General features: G+C 42.2%; 1 protein-coding gene across 2 annotated transcripts in view; it reads right to left on the minus strand.

The window, feature by feature from the left end:
• Positions 1 to 819: 819 nt before the first annotated feature.
• Positions 820 to 19,208, minus strand: part of LOC135545663 (protein prenyltransferase alpha subunit repeat-containing protein 1-like) — a 91,531-nt gene continuing 73,142 nt past the window's right edge. For both annotated transcript variants that reach the window (XM_064973448.1, XM_064973440.1), the window contains one exon: positions 820 to 10,700. In XM_064973448.1, the coding sequence (XP_064829520.1) occupies positions 10,304 to 10,700 (397 nt within the window). In that variant the 3' untranslated portion in view covers positions 820 to 10,303. The remainder of the gene's footprint in view (positions 10,701 to 19,208) is intronic.

The raw sequence follows: 19,208 nt of genomic DNA on the forward strand, positions 1-19,208 counted from the left end.
ATCGGACTGAGCTTGTTGTCATTGCAGGCAATCTCAACGTTGTGCGTTAGAGGGAAGACATCCTTCTCCCTCATGTGGTACCCTTCCTGCAGGCTCATCCTGACATGACCCTCCAGCATGACAATGCCAGCAGCCATACTGATCTTTCTGTGCGTGATTTCCTGCAAGACAGGAATGTCAGTGTTCTGCCATGGCCAGCAAAGAACCCCGATCTCAATCCCATTGAGCACGTCTGGGACCTGTTGGATCGGAGGGTGAGGGCTAGGGCCATTCCCCCTAGAAATGTCCAGGAACTTGCAGGTACCTGGGTGGAAGAGTGGGGTAACATCTCACAGCAATAACTGGAAAATCTGGTGCAGTCCATGAGGAGGAGACGCACTGCAGTACTTAATGCAGCCGGTGGCCACACCAGATACTGACTGTTACTTTTGATTTTGACACCCCCCTTTGTCTAGGGACACATTATTCCATTTCTGTTAGTCACGTGTCTGTGGAATTTGTACAGTTTATGACTCAGTTAAATCTTATGTTCATAAATATTTACACGTTAAGTTTGCTGAAAATTAACGCAGGTGACAGTGAGAGGACATTTCTTTCTTTGCTGAGTTGATGTACAATTCCTATATTCTAACGTTTGTATTCTAATGTCTGTAAGTAGGCCTAGTATGCAATACAACAAACCCACGTGGTAAAAAGAGTAAGGATATGCTTGTGTTCATTCATTCAAAAGACGCTGACACAGACAGAATGAAAACTACTCAATGACAGCTAACAACAAGTGACAGCTCAGAGAAAACTAAAAACAACAAAAACCAAATGTAGCTTTGATAGTTTGACAAATTATTTTCATAATTCAGGACACATTGGTTTTGAGATGAGAAGGGTCTCTTACATAATGCTTAGGTTATATACAGTCTTCTTAATGACTCCAAACATAGGTAACAGAGAACATGGTAGTAGTAGGAGTTAAATGGAAGCCCTCGTAGGTAAAATGTTGTGAACTAAAAACAAAAGTGCCTTCGGCAGGACAGGGCAGACGTATGGCCGACACACTGCACACAGTATCCAAATTAAGTGATAGAAGGGTAAAGGCTGCATTTGAACTCTTTCTGCAATGATCTCCAACAGGACAGACACTGTGGCTGTTCCCATATCCACCTACAACAGCCATGATGTGTTTCCCAGCTTGTGTGACTGACCACCGCAATGGCTGAAGACTTCTTCACACATTACTGCCCCTAAAACACACTAAAGCTACATCACCTTAGTACTGTGTGTATAGCTGTTGTCATAGGCTGTTATAAGCTGCTTTGTCTGTTCACAGTGGCATTATGAATGTTTTATGAATGCTTGTCTAGGCCTATGTCTCAAGCGCGTCTTGCTAAGCCTCTTGGGAACGATATACAGTTGCAAGTTGATTGTTATGTTGTGCTACAAGCGCTGAAGAGCATGCCCCTGCTCCTTCCACTCAAAACGTCAGTTTGGTTTTTGATCCATTTGAGCTCTGTCACATTTTGTTATGCGGCAGCCGTGAAGAGAATACTTCAGTGGCAACTACCAAGCTCACTCCCAGCTTGTTTGTTTGTCTGTCTGTCTGTGTTGACATTGTCTCCCTCGTCCACATGCTTCATACCAGTGCCTGTTCTGATCACATTACAGATACACACGACAGTAGCCTAAGCCTGTATTCATAAAGTGTCTTGAAGTAGGGAGCTGATATAGGATCAGGTCCCAACTATCCATATAATATTATTTATTATGATCAAAAAGACAAAACTGATCCTAGATCAGGACTCCTAGATACGCTTTGTGCATACTGGCCCTGTTAAGTAGCACCTCGACGAGAGGGCTCAGACACCTAACAGAAATACAAGTCTGTCTCTAATACAAATGGAAACGTTTTCCCAACCTACTCTATAGCAGTATCCCTCCCTATCCGACAGAGAATCTGACGTGCCTGCCCTGTGGGCAGTGGCTCAGACACATAATACAGTATTGTATAATAACCACTTTGACAAATGAGCTGGTGTGACTTAGGGGCAGATCTGCAGGAGGATGCATCTAAGATAAGAGAGGTTAACTGCAGGTTGGAGTAGGGGAACTATCCCTTTAAGAAGAGATACATAGGTGGTGAAGTATCGATGTAAGAGGAGAAGACAGAAAGGTGAACTATTCATTTAAAGCAATAATCTTAGACTTGATTCAGCCTAATTCAGCCCTGCCACTTAAAAGGTATAGTTCATGATGCTTGAAAAAAGCGAATATCGGTCCAATGACTTAAATGGGATTTGTGCCACAAATGTTACAATGTTAGCATGTGGAAACAGTTCCAGGGAAACTAAACCAAAGCATGGATTGCTGTCATACCCTGTAAGCAGTCTATGGGTAAGGTAAGGAAAGCAATGTTTCATTTTGTAATTTGGGTGAACTATGCCTTTAAACTGAGAGGGGGCTGGAAAATTAATTACGAAAACAGCTGCAAATATCCCATTTGCACCTTACAGAAAATAATACAGAAGAAGCCCAATGTTCATCAGAGCTGCTCCTCTATAAAATATTGATCTATTAGTCTATGACCAATAAAGGGTGGAAGAAGTGTTCTGCCGTTATTATTATCATGTTCATAGTGGTTTGTGCAACTAAACAAATTACATTTACAAAAGGTACAGGACAGGGGCCCTTTCTTACAAAATGTAACCCTACCGGAATATGTACCGTGCGAGTATGTGTCAGTCTAAAGATATGTTCTGTGAATATACAGGTTAGGGAATGTAATGTCATTCTTATAAAACACAAACTTAGATGATTTACCTTGACATAATGTAACAAGTATCATTGTAACACTACCAAAAGATAGGTCTTTATACCATATTTACCATAGAGTAACCTATTATCTGGTTATATTACTTATTACAGAAGCCATAGCTCAGTGTTTGATTGAATACCTCAAGTATATACTGTAGGTTGAGAAAAACGAGCAGAGAATGGATCAAAAACATTTCTTAATGTGTATAATCCTATAAAGGGATAGATCAGTATTTTGGCAATGAAGCCCTTTGTGTACTACTCCAGTCATTTGAACTTGTGTATACAATTTTTATGTCTCTGTGTTCAGTTTGAAGGAAGTTGCTAACTAGCGTTAGTGCAATGCTAGCAGTTCTAGTCATTACTCTAACTTCCAGTCAATGTGCAAATGCTAGTTAGCATTGGCTGATGAAACTACCCCAAACTTCCTTCATACTGGACGCAGAGACATACAAATGGTATCCACAAGTTTGTCTGACTCAAAATCCCAAACTATCCCTTTAATGGTATGTGCTGAACTGAGAGACAGTCATATAAATAGAATCCATTCTATCCATAAATCCTATTTCTATGGAGATAGTGCTGTAAGCATAAAATAAACTCTTCCTAAACAATGCTTTCACTGACTCCTAATGACAACAAGCTTTAAATCATACGCCTTTAATGCCCAGATCAGTGGGTCTGTGAGATATGAGGGGTATACAACAAAGCAGGATTAATGAGTTAGCCAGCTTGCCAAACTATTTAAAAAAATATGTTTTACAAAGATAAGTTTGAAACGGGCATGGTCTAAACCAGAAACACATATCAGAAACACAACCAGAAACACATATCTAAGTTGAGCTTTCTCAATGGACTAGAAAATCAATAGCTATTTCTGGTTGTTAATTGAAATTAGCCAGCTAACTCATTGATCCTGCTTTGTAGTAAAACCCCACTGGACTGAAAAGCTGTCAAGTTAGTGGGAGCCAAGTTACTATCCAGGGAAGAAAGATTTAAAAAACACTGAAACATCAAAAACATTGAATGAGACGAGCTGCCTCGCCCTTGATGCTGTTGGCCCAAAGAAAGGCGGCCATTTTGAATGTCGTGCTGAATGAGAGGTATTCAGGCCAGTTATTGCCGGTTACATACACTACACGACCAAAAGTATGTGGACACTCGTCGAGCATCTCTTTCCAAAATCATGGGCATTAATATGGAGTTGGTCCCCCCTTTGCTGCTATATCAGCCCCCACTCTTCTGGGAAGGTGTATATATAGTTGTGCTGTTGTCACCCATTGTCATGCCAAACAAAACATTGTTTGGATTGACAAGGACAGCAATAGAGTAGACAAGAGAACAAACAGATCTGGTACTATTGTTGAGCAATAATGCATGCCTTCAGCCAGGGCCTGTATTCATAAAGAGTAGGGAAGTGCATCTTTCCCTTTCAATTTCAATTCAAAACGTATCTAGATCTGTTTTAGCTGACTTCTCTGTCTGTGTGTGCCAGGGTTTCCGGTAGCCGGCAATTGGCCGATAAATGGCGATATATAACATACTTACTTTTTTGATACCTGAATGTTTTATTTCATATTATCAAGCATGTCTTCCCTTTCTTCAAAGTAGTCTATAGGCAAAATCTGACCATGGGAACATGGAGGCAATTATTTTCTAAAGATTTCATAAAGTAATATCGGAATTAAAATGCTAAAAATCTAAAGTCAACTCATGTGAGATTATTGTGTGAATTGTTTGTCCTTTGGTTATTTATGTTTTATCTATTCCCCATTACATACACTGCCGTTCAAAAGTTTTAAAACACCTACTCATTCAAGGGGTTTTCTTTATTTGTACTATTTTCTACATTGTAGAATAATAGCTAAGACATAAAAACTATGAAATAACACATATGGAATCATGTAGTAAAACATTTTTTTTTAAACTTCTTATGGCTTGGGGGCAGTATTTTGACGTCTGGATGAGAAGCGTGCCCAAAGACAACTGCCTGTTACTCAAACTCAGAAGCTAGGATATGCATATAATTGGTAGATAATGTAAAATAATGTCTATGAAATAATGTCTATGAGTATAACAGAACTGATATGGCAGTTGAAAACCTGAAGAAAATCCATCCAGGAAGTGGGATACTTAAGAGTACCTAATGGGTTGGGACTCAGATTGCAGATCCTATGGCTTCCACTAGATGTCAACAGTCTTTATACATTGTTTTTGGCTTGTTTTCTGAAAAATAAATTAGAATGAAAGCTTTCTGTCAGTGGACTGAAGAAGAATGCAGAGCTGGTTTGCGCGCATGACCGAGTGCGTGCCCTTCGTTGTTTTTCCTTTAGATTGAATACGCTATTGTCCGGTTGAAATATTATCGATTATTTAGACAATTAACAACCTGGATTAATTATAAACAACGTTTGACATGTTTCAACAAACTTTACCGGTACTATTAGGATGTATTCGTCTGCATGTTGACCGCCTTTGAGCCAGTGGATTATTGAACAAAACGCGCCAACAAAACAGAGCTTTTGGGATATAAAGAGAGACTTTATCGAACAAAACTAACATTTATTGTGTAGCTGGGACTCTTGTGACTGCAACCATTTGAGGATCTTCAAATGTAAGTGATTAATTTTATTGTCAAGTTCTGACCATCGTTCTTGTGTGTTTTCCTTGTTTTAGTGTTGGTCAGGACGTGAGCTGGATGGGCATTCTATGTTGTGTGTCTGGTGTGTCTATTTCTATGTTTGGCCTGATATGGTTCTCAATCAGAGGCAGGTGTTAGTCATTGTCTCTGATTAGGAACCATATTTAGGTAGCCTGTTTTGTGTTGGGTTTTGTGGGTGATTGTTCCTGTCTTTGTGTTTGTGGCACCAGATAGGACTGTTTCAGTTTTTTCACGTTTCTTGTTTTGTAGATTGTTGTATTTTTCATCTTTATTAAAGATGTACAAAACTAACCACACTGCATTTTGGTCTGCCTCTCTCACCAGAAGAAAACCGTTACATTTATCCCTATTTCTGACTTTTGCAATTCCTTTATTTGGTTGTAAAATGTTTGTATGCTTTTTGTAATCGGGGCGCTGTCCTCAAATAATTGCATGGTATGCTTTCGCCATAAAGCCTTTTTGAAATCTGACAAAGCGGCTGGATTAACAAAAAGTTTATTATGACTATTTCTGTATTTTGAATTTGGCGCTCTGCAATTTCACCGGATGTTGTCGAGGTGGGTCGCTAGCGGAACGCCTGCGCCAGAAAGGTTAAACAAATCAAAATATATTTAATATTTGAGATTCTTCAAAGTAGCCAACCTTTGCCTTAATGACAGTCGGTTGTACTGATTTTAAACATGATTTTTATGGTTTAAAAAAAAATATTTACCTATTTACCTGTGAATAAATTCATGAAAAGGAGAATGGATTACAGTTTTGTATGGAGGTCAATGAGTGTCGAATTGGGTCAGAAAAACATTGAATTGCTAATTTGCTACTTGAAGGTTATTTGATTGAATATTAGTTTCGTAATGATTAAGTTGTTACAAATGCACTGATATATGTGGACACAAGTGGCATTTCACAGCATTGAAAAAAATGTTATAATCAGAGTGATGCCTGTTGTTCACACGTGTATCTGCCCTCTCATTGGTAATTTATTTTATTTATTCATTTTACCTTTATTTTACTAGGCAAGTCAGTTAAGAACAAATTCTTATTTTCAATGACGGACTAGGAACAGTGGGTTAACTGCCTGTTCAGGGGCAGAACGACAGATCTGTACCTTGTCAGCTCGGGGATTTGAACTTGCAACCTTTCGGTTACAAGTCCAACGCTCTAACCACTAGGCGACCCTGCCGCCCCGATAATGGGCCCCCCTGAACTCGCCTCCATTCCATCTTTGAGGGCGGTCACTCGACTATCTTGTCAATATAATGGAAAATCTTTGCTAGGCTACCGACATTGCCTGGGGTTTTTTGGCATGCAAAATGACTTGTAGATCAATGACTCAACGCAGTTCTCTCTTGAACATTAGAACTAGGGACTAATGCGTATCAGTAAATAGTGAGTTACATCTCTAATAAAGAGTCTCAGACTAGTAGTGCTGATCTAGGATTAAGTACCCCCAGACCATGTAACCATGAAGATCAAAAGGCCAAAATTGATCCTTTATCAGGCAGCGCTCGTCAGATAAACTTTGTGAATACAAGCCCAGGTATCACTAAGAGGACTAAACAAACAGAACTGTGAAAAAAATACAGCAACAACCACTCCAGGAAGAGTATGAGTGTGTCGCAAATGGCACCCTATTACCATTTGGGATGCAGAAATGTGATGATCAGATCTGGGGGGATTATAGTTCCCCCTCAAAAATAGAAATAGAGGTTGTGGTACCAAGTTAGCCTTGGTGCCAGTCTGTTTCTGCTCGCTTGTCAACTCCTTATGGAATTGTCATGCAAAATGTTTGCCTTGACAATGACAATGGGGTAGGCAAAAGCACAAACAGATCTTGGACCAGGCTAGCACCAAGTTGTTCTTGAATAAAAAGGGAAAGCAGTGACACAGCCTATATACCAGTTGTGCTTACATACAGTACTGTAATCATTCTCATTGACAGACTCGAGGGCTAAGTACTTCAAGAGAACCTTCTGAGGAAATTATAATTTTTAGAATGTGCTTGCAGTCATGTCTTTACAATCGAGCACCTCTCTACAATTAAAGTGACTCAGACCATTGTCTGATTGAAGTGACTCAGACCATTGATATATAGATATATTTCACATCCAAGTATGAAGAAACCTGGATCAACTAGAATTGTTTCTCTAGGCTAGATTTTATTTACTTTCCTCTCTCCTTGTGAAATACTTAAATTTCCCTGAGAGCTACAGCATGAGTTTCATTGGTTCATGGTTGTGCTCAGTCTAAATGTTGTCCGTAGGGATGCATGACATAGCGGTATCGGCATATAATGGCTTTGCTAGTTTTTTGTTCTTTGTTTTTGTATGTTGACAATGAATGATTTGCTGCACTGCTCATCTCACTATGGTCCTTAGTTTAATTCTGAATTGACCTGATAACAACATTTGTGATGATTAGCCTCCTGTAACCTGGCAGCTTCACTTAACCTATTCTGCTACAATACATTTAGTTACTGGAAGACAAAAGAAAGATACCGGAAGAATACATCTCTTAAGTGAAAAAACTCAAATGACGGACAGAATTGGTTGACAGAATTGTTCCAGTCCCTAACATTGAAAGAGACCTGAGGTATTGAGGTACCTGAACTAAGCTACTAACAGACCATACGAGCCATACTCTTCCAGAGAAGTCATTCCATATTATTTCAGCAAGCCATGACACCCACCATCTCAGATTGTTCTCAAAATGTTTCTGTAGTAAGAAACAGGTAAGATAGGTATTTCTGAAGCATTATTTTGTTTACATTTTATCTTGGAGAAATTAGGCTAATTAATTGCACCCAAATCGGCAATTTAGGATTCAGAAAATATTAAATAAATTTACTCCCAAACCAAACTTCTTCCTACCAATGAGTAAGACACGAGGAATCCCCCCAAAAATGTAAAAGCCACCCACGCACCCCAACCAGTATTCAGTATCAGTTCTCCATGATTAATAAGTAGTATGACGCTGTGGTTTAGAGTATTGCTTTTCCATACTATGTAATGTATTCCCTATGAAACTGATGTTTTACCCCCCTGATAGTATTGAAGTCGTTTGCATTATTTACCATGAAGTAGTGTGAAAGTACCACGTTGTGACCACCAGATGCCACTGTTCCTGCTATACCATCACACTCTTTTATGCTTTTATAGAGCTGTTTCCTGACCATTTTATTGAAACACATAAGACCGCCCAAGCAATTAATTACTTATTAAGGCTGTCACAACATTTAGTCCCGAGCCAATTTCTCCATCAAAGTTTTTGGCTTGTAAGGAAGTCTTTGTATGAGAATTGCATCGGGATAGCCCTCTTAGAGAGCAGCCACTTGTTGGACTATTCAAGAAGAGTTGGTTTTCAGCATTAAGTTGCTATGAGAACAAGCTGAATTGCTTTTATGGAGGAGACAAATCTATTGGTTTTCTACCCAAAGTTGTAAAATGAAATATTGTGATATAAACACATGAGACCAGCAAAATGGATAAAAAAGTTGCGGGAAAGCAGGAACAGTGGCATTTAGTGGTAAAAATCTATAGATCGGTTGGCTGATAACGTCACAAAAATTATGCGCACACATCGTTGTGGCCTGAAGCTGTGCTTTGTAATGATTCTGAACGGTGAGATAACGAGCAACAATGACAAGAAGCTACCATGTGGGGAATCGTATGTGTCTCATTTCAGCTAGTTGTATCTTCAAATAAAATATATTTTCATTGGTCACATACACATGGTTAGCAGATGTTATTGCGAGTGTCGGAAGTGTGTTCTTGATACCATGTCATGTTTTGAGGTGTTTTGACTTATTAGATGTCAATGCTAATATGGCAAAAAAATGCAAACTAACAACTTTAACAATGTATTTGAGAGTCAACAAGTGCTCATTGTGAAAATGTATTTATGTGTTGAACAAACATTTGGAGACTAAATATAGTTCACATGTTGTCAACAATCTAAGCCAAACAGGTCTGTTTTTCCCCATAGTTGTGCAAGCTTCACTTTTGTTGCTTAACAACCAATGCAAGCCACTTTAATTACTAATTTCTCTGAACAGGGAGGAAAGAAACATCACCAGATGCACAGGGAATACATTACTTAGTATGGAGAAGCAATACTCCAAGCCACAGCTTCAGACTACTTGTCAAACATAGACAGCTGATACTGTATACTGGTTGTTGGGGTGGGATTGGCATGGGGTGTAGGGGGTCCGTGGGTGGTCTTTGACATCTTTTGGGGGGTGCATTGGTAGGAAGATGTTTGGCCCAAATTGGATGTTGGGTACTATATTTGACTACAATCTGAATCTTTTAAATTAAAATGGTCAATTTGGACGACATCAATTAGCTTAATATTTCAGAGATCTAATTATATTTCAACAAAATAATGTTACAGGAACGCTAATCGTATCTCCTCTTACTAACTACAGAAACAATTTCAGAACAATCTGGTGGTCCTCTTTCTTGTGCTTTGAGGTGGAACGACTCAGAGCAAAGCCACACTCAGATTTCCATTCTGAAAGGGGGATTGGCTCAGACAAAGCTCTGCCGACGAATCAGAGTCCAGGCATTTCCAGGAAGACGGGAGGGGCCACAAATAACTTTGAGATCCCCCAGCCCCCTTCCAGAGCCTTCAAAGTGAGCATAATGTTACCAGCCACTAGACGCTGATCTAGGGACAGTATTTTACAATTCTTGCCCTAATGGTTAAGGTTAGGGGTTGGGTGAGAGTAAGCTGTTCCTAAATCTGTGCCAGAGGGGCAAATTTAAACCGTAACCCATCTCCCGTGGAGGAGGAAGCGTCTCCTCTCACTGACCAATGACTTTGTCCGTCCATCTCTCACTGACCAATCACAGAGTCTAGCCACTTCCTGTATGCAAGGGCGAAGCATCCCTGCTCGTGGGAGCGGCAGCCGTCCAGGACGCTGGCTATGAAACCGTGCTCTGAGGGCAGGGCGGGGGGGCAGGGGTCAGGGGGAGCCCGCTTCAGACGCTTAGTGTCACGGGGGTCTAGGACCCCGACCCCGTCCACCTCCATGGCATTCTGACCCTCCTGAGTCTGTCCGTTCCTGCTCTCCACCCTGTATAGACCCACTCCTCTAGAGGAGGCTGTGTGAGGGTAGCTGCTCAGCCCAGCGTCAGTGTGGTTCAGCTGGGGAGACTCACTGCCACAGCCCTGGCCATCGTGGTGATCGTGGTCCCGCCTCCAGTGGTGCCAAAGGTAGAAGACGTGTCGCCTGGAGACAGATAGTGGTTAGGAAATACAGTGTTGGTTTTGATGTCATAGTAAACTGCTATCATTGAAAAACTAGATTTCTAGGATCTGTAGAACTGTAAAGCTAAAAAAACATTTTATGTTGAAACCATATTATATTCTTAAGGGGAAAAGATGCCACTCTAGACAAAAATAACAATATCCTCTAAGATATCACTGAGTCATAACCATCTTGGCCAAATCAATGTATAATTAATCTTCACATTCTCTACAGCCATTAGTCATCAGATAGCAACCATCTGAACACTGTTACCATGGCACCCCTTACTTCGCCCTATCACAACAAAGCTGGTCAGTAGGGCTGGGCGATATGGCCTAAGAATCGAATCTCCCATTTTTTTAATACTTATGGGCAATTCACAATATATATATAAAGATTGAATGTTTTAAATAAGCTTTCTTGTACAATTAAACTGTAAAAAAAAAAAACGCATTTCAAACAGTCAGCAATAATCTAATGAATTCAAGGCTAGGCTAAATATAAGCCTTCCACAATCATAAGACCCACTAATAATTGTATTATTTTATCAAAACAGTTTAACCTGTTATTTTTGCAATGATCACTGATCTAGTTTTCAAGTCAATCTATGAAAATGAACCATGCATAATTCCATGGCGTTGTTGGGGAAGCTTGCTTGTTTCAGTGATCCTGTACATTATACAGGTGGAGTTTTGGGCCAGGCAGGTTCAACCATGCAGGGCAGGTTGCAGGTGAGATGACAGACTAAACACAGCACCTGGCCCTCCATAGATATGTGGTAGTGAAGTATGGGCCTGAGGGCCCACACTTAGTATGTTGTGAATTCTGTTATGAATTTATTGTCATGTTTAAAAACATTGTAGAACTGCCTTAATTCTGCCGGAGCCCACCAAAAGTAGCTGCTGCCTTGGCAGATACAAATACTATGACAGTTTTAGATGAAAGCCCCACCCGGGAAATCAGGGGCTCGATAACATGTTTTCTAGGGCCCAAAACTACAGTACGTCTTAGCGCAAGGAACATCCTCACCATGTCTGAAACTTCATGACAGCTCAAGTTATCAGAGAGATGGAACTTGAATATCATGTGTGTAAGTGAAAGCAGATGGACTGGTTCTGGACGCACGGTGAAAAGCGATGGCTAAACGATCTATTCAGGAAAGGATGATTCCTCCTCAAGTGGTCTAGCCCTCATTATCAGTAGAACAACTGGCAAATCACTCTTGGAATGGGAACCCATCAATGACCAGTTCATCAGAGCAACACTTGACTCCAAGGACTGCAAGATCACCATCCTGCAATGCTATTCCCACACCAACGAGGCAGAGGAGAACAAGGATGACTGATACGAGCAGCTACAACAAGCAGTATCCAAGGTCCCACAACACGGCATGGTTATGACAGCAGTGGATTTGAATGCAAAGGTTGGAGCAGATAACACAGACTGTGAATAGACTATTGGGCAACAACAGTGAAAAGATTGTTGACTTTTGCCTCAATAACATCTGTGTGATTGGTGGCACACAATTCCCTCACAAAGACATCCATAAATTAACATGAAGATCTCCAGATGGTCACAGTCAACCAAGTTGACCACATCATTATCAATAAGAAATGGCGAAGGTGTCTGCAGGATATCAAGTTCCACCGTGGGGCAGATGTCAACAGCGACGACTACCTGGTAATAGCCAAGGTCAGGCTGAAGCTGTGAGCCACACACATACACAATACAACAAGGGCAGAACGTCTTTGACATCAACAAGCTCACATCTCCTGAAATAAAGAAAGCTTTTACCATTGAGCTAAGAAATCGCTTCAGTCCATTAGCCAATGCAGAGGAACACCAGGGCACAGTTGAAACCACGTGGAGTAACATTGTGAATGCGTAAACAGGCAAAGAAAGTTATTGGCTTTAGAAAGAAGGGCAAAGAAGTGGTTAACACAAGATACATGGAAGAAAATAGATGTGAGAAGGCTGGCCAAAGATAAACTGCTGAGCACAAAATCACCCAGGCTGATTGAGCGAGCAAAGCAAGAATATAAGACCAAGGACAAAAAAAGTAAGAAATAGTGCTGGAAGGGATAAGATTATTGGCCAGTGAGGCAGAACAAGCTGCAGCAAGAGGAGAACTAAGTACTCAATATAAGATCACAAGACAGCTCTGTGGCCGAGTTAGCAACCACACAATGCCAGTCAAAGACAAACAAGGTAAAACAACCAAAGAGGAACAATCTGCAAGATGGGTCCAGCACTTTGAAGAGGTTGTCAACTGGCCAAAGCCTAATGATCCAAAAGACCTACCAACCTCGTATGAGATTGATGGTATTGACACCGGCCCACCAGTTGAAGCAGAGGTCCAAGCAGCCATCAAGGCTTACGAAGACCTCTGCACACTAAGCTACTTAAAGCTGATGTCAACACAGCTACCAAGGTACTGACTGATATCTTTTGCAAGATCTGGGAGCATGATGTCTTACCACAAGACTAGAGAAAAGGCCTTATATCGTCAATCTGCCAAAGAAAGAAAACTTCAGCGAATGTGAACTGGCAACATACAACTAAACTCAGCAAAAAAAGAAACATCCTCTCACGGTCAACTTTTCAGCAACTTAACATCTGAAATATTTGTATGAACATAACAAGATACAACAACTGAGACATAACCTGAACAAGTTCCACAGACATGTGACTAACATAAATTGAATAATGTGTCCCTAAACAAAGGGGGGGGTCAAAAGTAACAGTCAGCATCTGGTGGGGCCACAGGCTGCATTAAGTACTGCAGTGCGTCTCTTCCTCATGGACTGCACCAGATTTGCCAGTTATTGCTGTGAGATGCTACCACTCTTCCACCAAGGCACCTGCAAGTTCCCGGACATTTCTGGGGGGAAAGGCCCTCACCCTCCGATCCAACAGGTCCCAGACGTGCTCAATGGGATTGAGATCTGGGCTCTTAGCTGGTCATGGAAGAACACAGGCATTCCTGTCTTGCAGGAAATCACACACAGAACGAGCCGTATGGCTGGTGGTATTGTCATGCTGTGGCGGGTCATGTCAGGAAGAGCCTGCAGGAAGGGTACCACATGAGGGAGGAGGATGTCTTCCCTGTAACACACAGCGTTGAGACTGCCTGCAATGACAACAAGCGCAGTCTGATGATGCTGTGACACACCGCCCCAGACCATGACGGACCGTCCACCTCCAAATAGATCCCGCTCCAGAGTACAGGCCTCGGTGTAATGCTCATTCCTTCGACGATAAATGCGAATCCGACCATCACCTCTGGTGAGACAAAACCGCGACTTGTCAGTGAAGAACACTTTTTGCCAGTCCTGTCTGTTCCAGTGACGGTGGGTTTGTGCCCATAGGCAACATTGTTGCCGGTGATGTCTGGTGAGGACTTGCCTTACAACAGGCCTACAAGCCCTCAGTCCAGCCTCTCTCAGCCTATTCCGGACAGTCTGAGCACTGATGGAGGGATTGTGCGTTCCTGGTGTAACTCGGGCAGTTGTTGTTGACATCCTGTACCTGTCCCGCAGGTGTGATGTTCGGATGTACCGATCCTGTGCAGGTGTTGTTACATGTGGTCTGCCACTGCGAGGACGATCAGCTGTCCATCCTGTCTCCCTGTAGCGCTGTCTTTGGCGTCTCACAGTACGGACATTGCAATTTATTGCCTTGGCCACATCTGCAGTCCTCATGCCTCCTTGCAGCATGCCTAAGGCACGTTCACGCAGATGAGCAGGGACCCTGGGCATTTTTCTTTTGGTGTTTTTCCAGAGTCAGTAGAAAGGCCTCTTTAGTGTCCTAAGTTTTCATAACTGTGATCTTAATTCCCTACCGTCTGTAAGCTGTTAGTGTCTTAACGACCGTTCCACAGGTGCATGTTCATTAATTGTTTATGGTTCATTGAACAAGCACGGGAAACAGTGTTTAAACCCTTTACAATGAAGATCTGTGAAGTTATTTGGATTTTTACTGATTATCTTTGAAAGACAGGGTCCTGAAAAAGGGATGTTTCTTTTTTTGCTGAGTTTATATCTTCTGCAGGATACACCTCAAAAGGATTGACATTGCTGTCAATGACAAACTCAGACAAGAACAAGCAGGGATCCGCAAAAGAAGAGCATGCATTTACCAAATTTACCTGCACAACATCATTGAGCAGTGCCGAGTGGAATGCACTCCTCCACATCAACTTTATTGATTTCAAGAAAGCATTCGATAGTGTTCACCTTGAGTGTTTATGGAGGGTCCTTGGAGCCTACGGAATACCACCTAAGATTGTTAACCTCATTGGGAAGTTCTATGAACACTTCCAATGTAGCATCATCCTTGATAGTTCTCCTACAGAGTCATTTCAAGTCTTGTGTCAGACAAAGCGGTATCCATTATTTGATCCTTTTTCTTGTTACCATCGACTGGGTAATGAGTCAAACAACATCTGACAATTCCAAAGGAATCCAGAGGTCCCTCTTCCCCAATCTAGAGGACCTTGACTTTGCTGATGATCTGGACCCTATATCATCTAAACACATCCACCTCCAGGAGAAGTTAGACAGACTCTGCATGTATGCTAAACAGACTGGTCTCCATATCAACGTACACAAGACCCAAGCCATGAGCATTAATACATCACCAACACCTACAATTACCATTGATGGAGAGGCGCTTAAGTTTGTCGACAACTTCACCTAACTTGTAAGCCTAATCAGCAGTGACAAAGAAGCCAAAAAAACCTCAAGGCCCGAAAAAACTAAACCAGAGGTGTCATGCCTTGGTCTTAGTATTTTGTGTTTTAGTTAATTAGTTGGTCAGGCCAGGGTGTGACATGGGTTTATTGTTTGTTGTATTCTTAGTGGGGTTTTTTAGTTATTGGGATTGTAGCTGATTAGGGGTGTGTGTTACATAGGTTTGGCTGCCTGAGGCGGTTCTCAATCAGAGTCAGGTGATTCTCGTTATCTCTGACTGGGAACCGTATTTAGGTAGCCTGGGTTTCGCTTTGTATTTCGTGGGTGATTGTTCCTGTCTCTGTGTAGTGTTCACCAGATAGGCTGTAATAGGTTTCACGTTCCATTTTGCTGTTTTGTATTTATTAGTTATTTCATGTATAGTTCCGTTGTTTGTTTCACTAATAAACATGAGTAACCAACACGCTGCATTTCGGTCCGACTCTCATTCAACAAACGAAGAACGTTGTTACAAGAGGAGCTTTCAGTCGACTCCATCCCATATGGAACTCAAAAGTACCAATTGCACATAGGGTTGCACATTTTGGGGAATATTCAGAGGTGGAAACTTTTCGTCTGAATTAACAGGAATATATGGGGATTAACAGAAATATATGCAAATTAATATTAATATTATTTAAATGTAGATGTTTTTTGCATTGGATATATTTACCATATGATATGGAGACAGAAACATAAACCTTTTACCTTATCATAAGTAGACATAATGACAAATTATTAAATCCTTACAATAGACATTTTAAAAACAATTTAGTTAAGTACTGAACTTTAAATAAATGAGTTGACTCTTCACATGGAATGATTTCACTGAACAACAAAGGGAATATTGAATGATCCCCAATGATCCATTACATCTCCCAAAAACCTTTTCAACATACATCTGTAAAATTATAGTCTAGAAACTAAAGCTTTGGTTGTCTTCCTCTCAGGCATCCATGTGTTCTCCCTGGACCTCCTCAATGTCCACCTCTTGAACATCAGACTCTGAGGCCTCATCGTTTCCAACCTTGTTGAGGATGGCTTGTCGTCAGGCTCAAAATGCCTAAAATTTGCCCGGATGGCCACCAATTTTTCAACCCTTGTATTGGTCAGCCTGTTGCATGCTTTGGTGTCTGTGTTCCCAAACAAGGGCCATTGCACTCTGAAGCGATTGATATTGGTGGGATTTGGAGGATGGAGGCAACGGAGAAAGAGCCTCAGAACCACAAAGTCCCTTCCTCCAGGTGGCTGATGAGATATGTTGGCACGACTGCCATATTGCATTTCCATCCTAAGGCCCTTGCTTGGAAGTATACTTCGCCAGACTGCCAAGAAGTTTGCCCTCATCCAGGCCAAAGTGGAGAGACCTTAGGCCTTGTTGACCTCTGCACCAGACAGGATGCTCTTGCCAGCATACTTGGGGTCCAACATATACGCTGCGGCGTGCATGGGCTTCAGGCAGAAGTTTTCACGCTTTTTGATATATTTCAAAACTGCAGTTTCCTCTGCTTGGAGCAACAGTGAAGTGGGCAGGGCAGTATGGATTTCTTATCTTACATCTGCAAGCAGTCTGAACATCAGACAGGATGGTATTGTCTCCCTCAATCCATGCAATGGCTACTGCTACAGGTTTCAGGAGTTTCAGGCTGCTTACCACTCTCTCCCAAAATACATCATCCAGGAGGATCCTCTTGATGGGGCTGTCCATATCGGTAGACTGTGATATGGCCATTTCTTGGAGAGACTCCTTCCCCTCCAGGAGACTGTCAAACATGATGACAACACCACCCCAACAGGTGTTGCTGGGCAGCTTCAATGTGGTGCTCCTATTCTTCTCACTAACTTGATGACCCTGCACATAACCGTAACAATTTCCTTGGCTCTCCTGTAGTGTATCCATTGTTTTCAGTGCCATGATGTCCTTGAGGAGCAGATTCAATGCATGAGCAGCACAGCCAATGGGTGTGATGTGAGGGTAGGACTCCTCCACTTTAGACCAAGCAGCCTTTATGTTCACAGCATTGTCTGTCACCAGTGCAAATACCTTCTATGGTCCAAGGTCATTGATGCTCATCTGCAATGTAGAGACTGGTGTGTCTGTTGTGCCGTGTGTCTGTGCTCTTGTAGAATACTGGTTGAGGGGTGGAGATGATGTAGTTAATTATTCCTTGCCCACAAACATTCAACCACCCATCAGAGAGGATTGCAATACCGTCTGCTTTCTCTATGATTTGCTTGACCTTCACTTGATCTCTGTTGAACTCTGCATCTAGCAAATGAGTGGTGTATGTCTGATTGGAGGGGTATATGCTGGGCAAAGAACATTCATAAATCTCTTCCAATACACATTGCCTTTGAGCATCAGAAGTGAACCAGTTGCATACGCAGCTCGAGCAAGACATTCATCAGCATTCCTCTGACTACGTTCCTCCATTGATTCAAAAAACCTTCTCATTCCAGGAGGACCATGAGCTGTGAGGTGTCTGACCATGAGGTGTCCGACTCATAATTTTCACAGTGAATAGAAGAGGGACTTTTGTCAGAGGTTGCTTGCTGTGAGAACTTTATGCACTTTATCTTTGTTCCATTCTTCACATATGATTTGGCACAGTATTTGCAAATGTACAGAGCTTTTCCTTATACATTAGCTGCAGTGAAATGTTTCCACAAATCAGCATTTTCCTGTAAAGATTTGAAAAAAATGAGTAAAAAAACAACAAATTGTCACGCCTTGGTCTTAGTATTTTGTGTTTTAGTTAATTAGTTGGTCAGGCCAGGGTGAGACATGGGTTTATGTTATTGTGTTGTCGTATTGGGGTTTTTGTCGGCATTGGGATTGTGGTTGATTAGGGGTGTGTTTAGTTTAGGTTTGGCTGCCTGAGGCAGTTCTCAATCAGAGTCAGGTGATTCTTGTTGTCTCTGATAGGGAACCGTATTTAGGTAGCCTGGGTTTCACTGTGTATTTCGTGGGTGATTGTTCCGGTCTCTGTGTAGTTTCACCAGATAGGCTGTACTTAGGTTTCACATTCCGTTTTGTTGTTTTGTATTTGTCTCAGTATTTTCATGTAATCGTCATTTGTTTCATTAAAAAAACATGAGTAACCAACACGCTGCATTTCGGTCCGACTCTCTTTCGACAAACGAAGAACGCCGTTACAGAATCACCCACCACACACGGACCGAGCAGCGTGTTAACAGGCAGGAGCCACAGAAGAGGCAACAGAAGCAGCTTCAGTGGGAGAGGCTGCACCACTTGGAGAATTGGACATGGAAGGAAGAACTGGACGGAAAAGGACCCTGGGCTCAGCCTGGTGAATATCGCCGCCCCAAGGAGGAATTAGAGGCGGCTAAAGCGGAGAGGCGCTGGTATGAGGAGGCAGCAAGGTGACGTGGATGGAAGCCCGGGAATCAGCCCCAAACATTTCTTGGGGGAGGCTTACAGGGAGTATGGCTACGCCAGGTAGGAGACCTGCGCAAACTCACTGTGCTTACCGGGGGGCTAGAGAGACCGGGCAGGCACCGTGTTATGCAGTGGTGCTAGAGCTGCCAGTCTGCATGGAGCAGCCAGAGCTGTCAGTCTGCTTGGAGCAGCCAGAGCTGTCAGTCTACTTGGAGCAGCCAGAGCTGCCAGTCTGCATGGAGCTGCCAGTCTGCAAGGAGCTGCCAGTCTGAAGGAGCTGCCAGTCTGCAAGGAGCTGTCAGTCTGCAAGGAGCTGCCAGTCTGCAAGGAGCTGCCAGTCGGCAAGGGGCTGCCAAAGCT

The sequence above is a fragment of the Oncorhynchus masou genome, chromosome 1, assembly GCF_036934945.1.
Source record: "Oncorhynchus masou masou isolate Uvic2021 chromosome 1, UVic_Omas_1.1, whole genome shotgun sequence".
Taxonomy (NCBI): domain Eukaryota; kingdom Metazoa; phylum Chordata; class Actinopteri; order Salmoniformes; family Salmonidae; genus Oncorhynchus; species Oncorhynchus masou.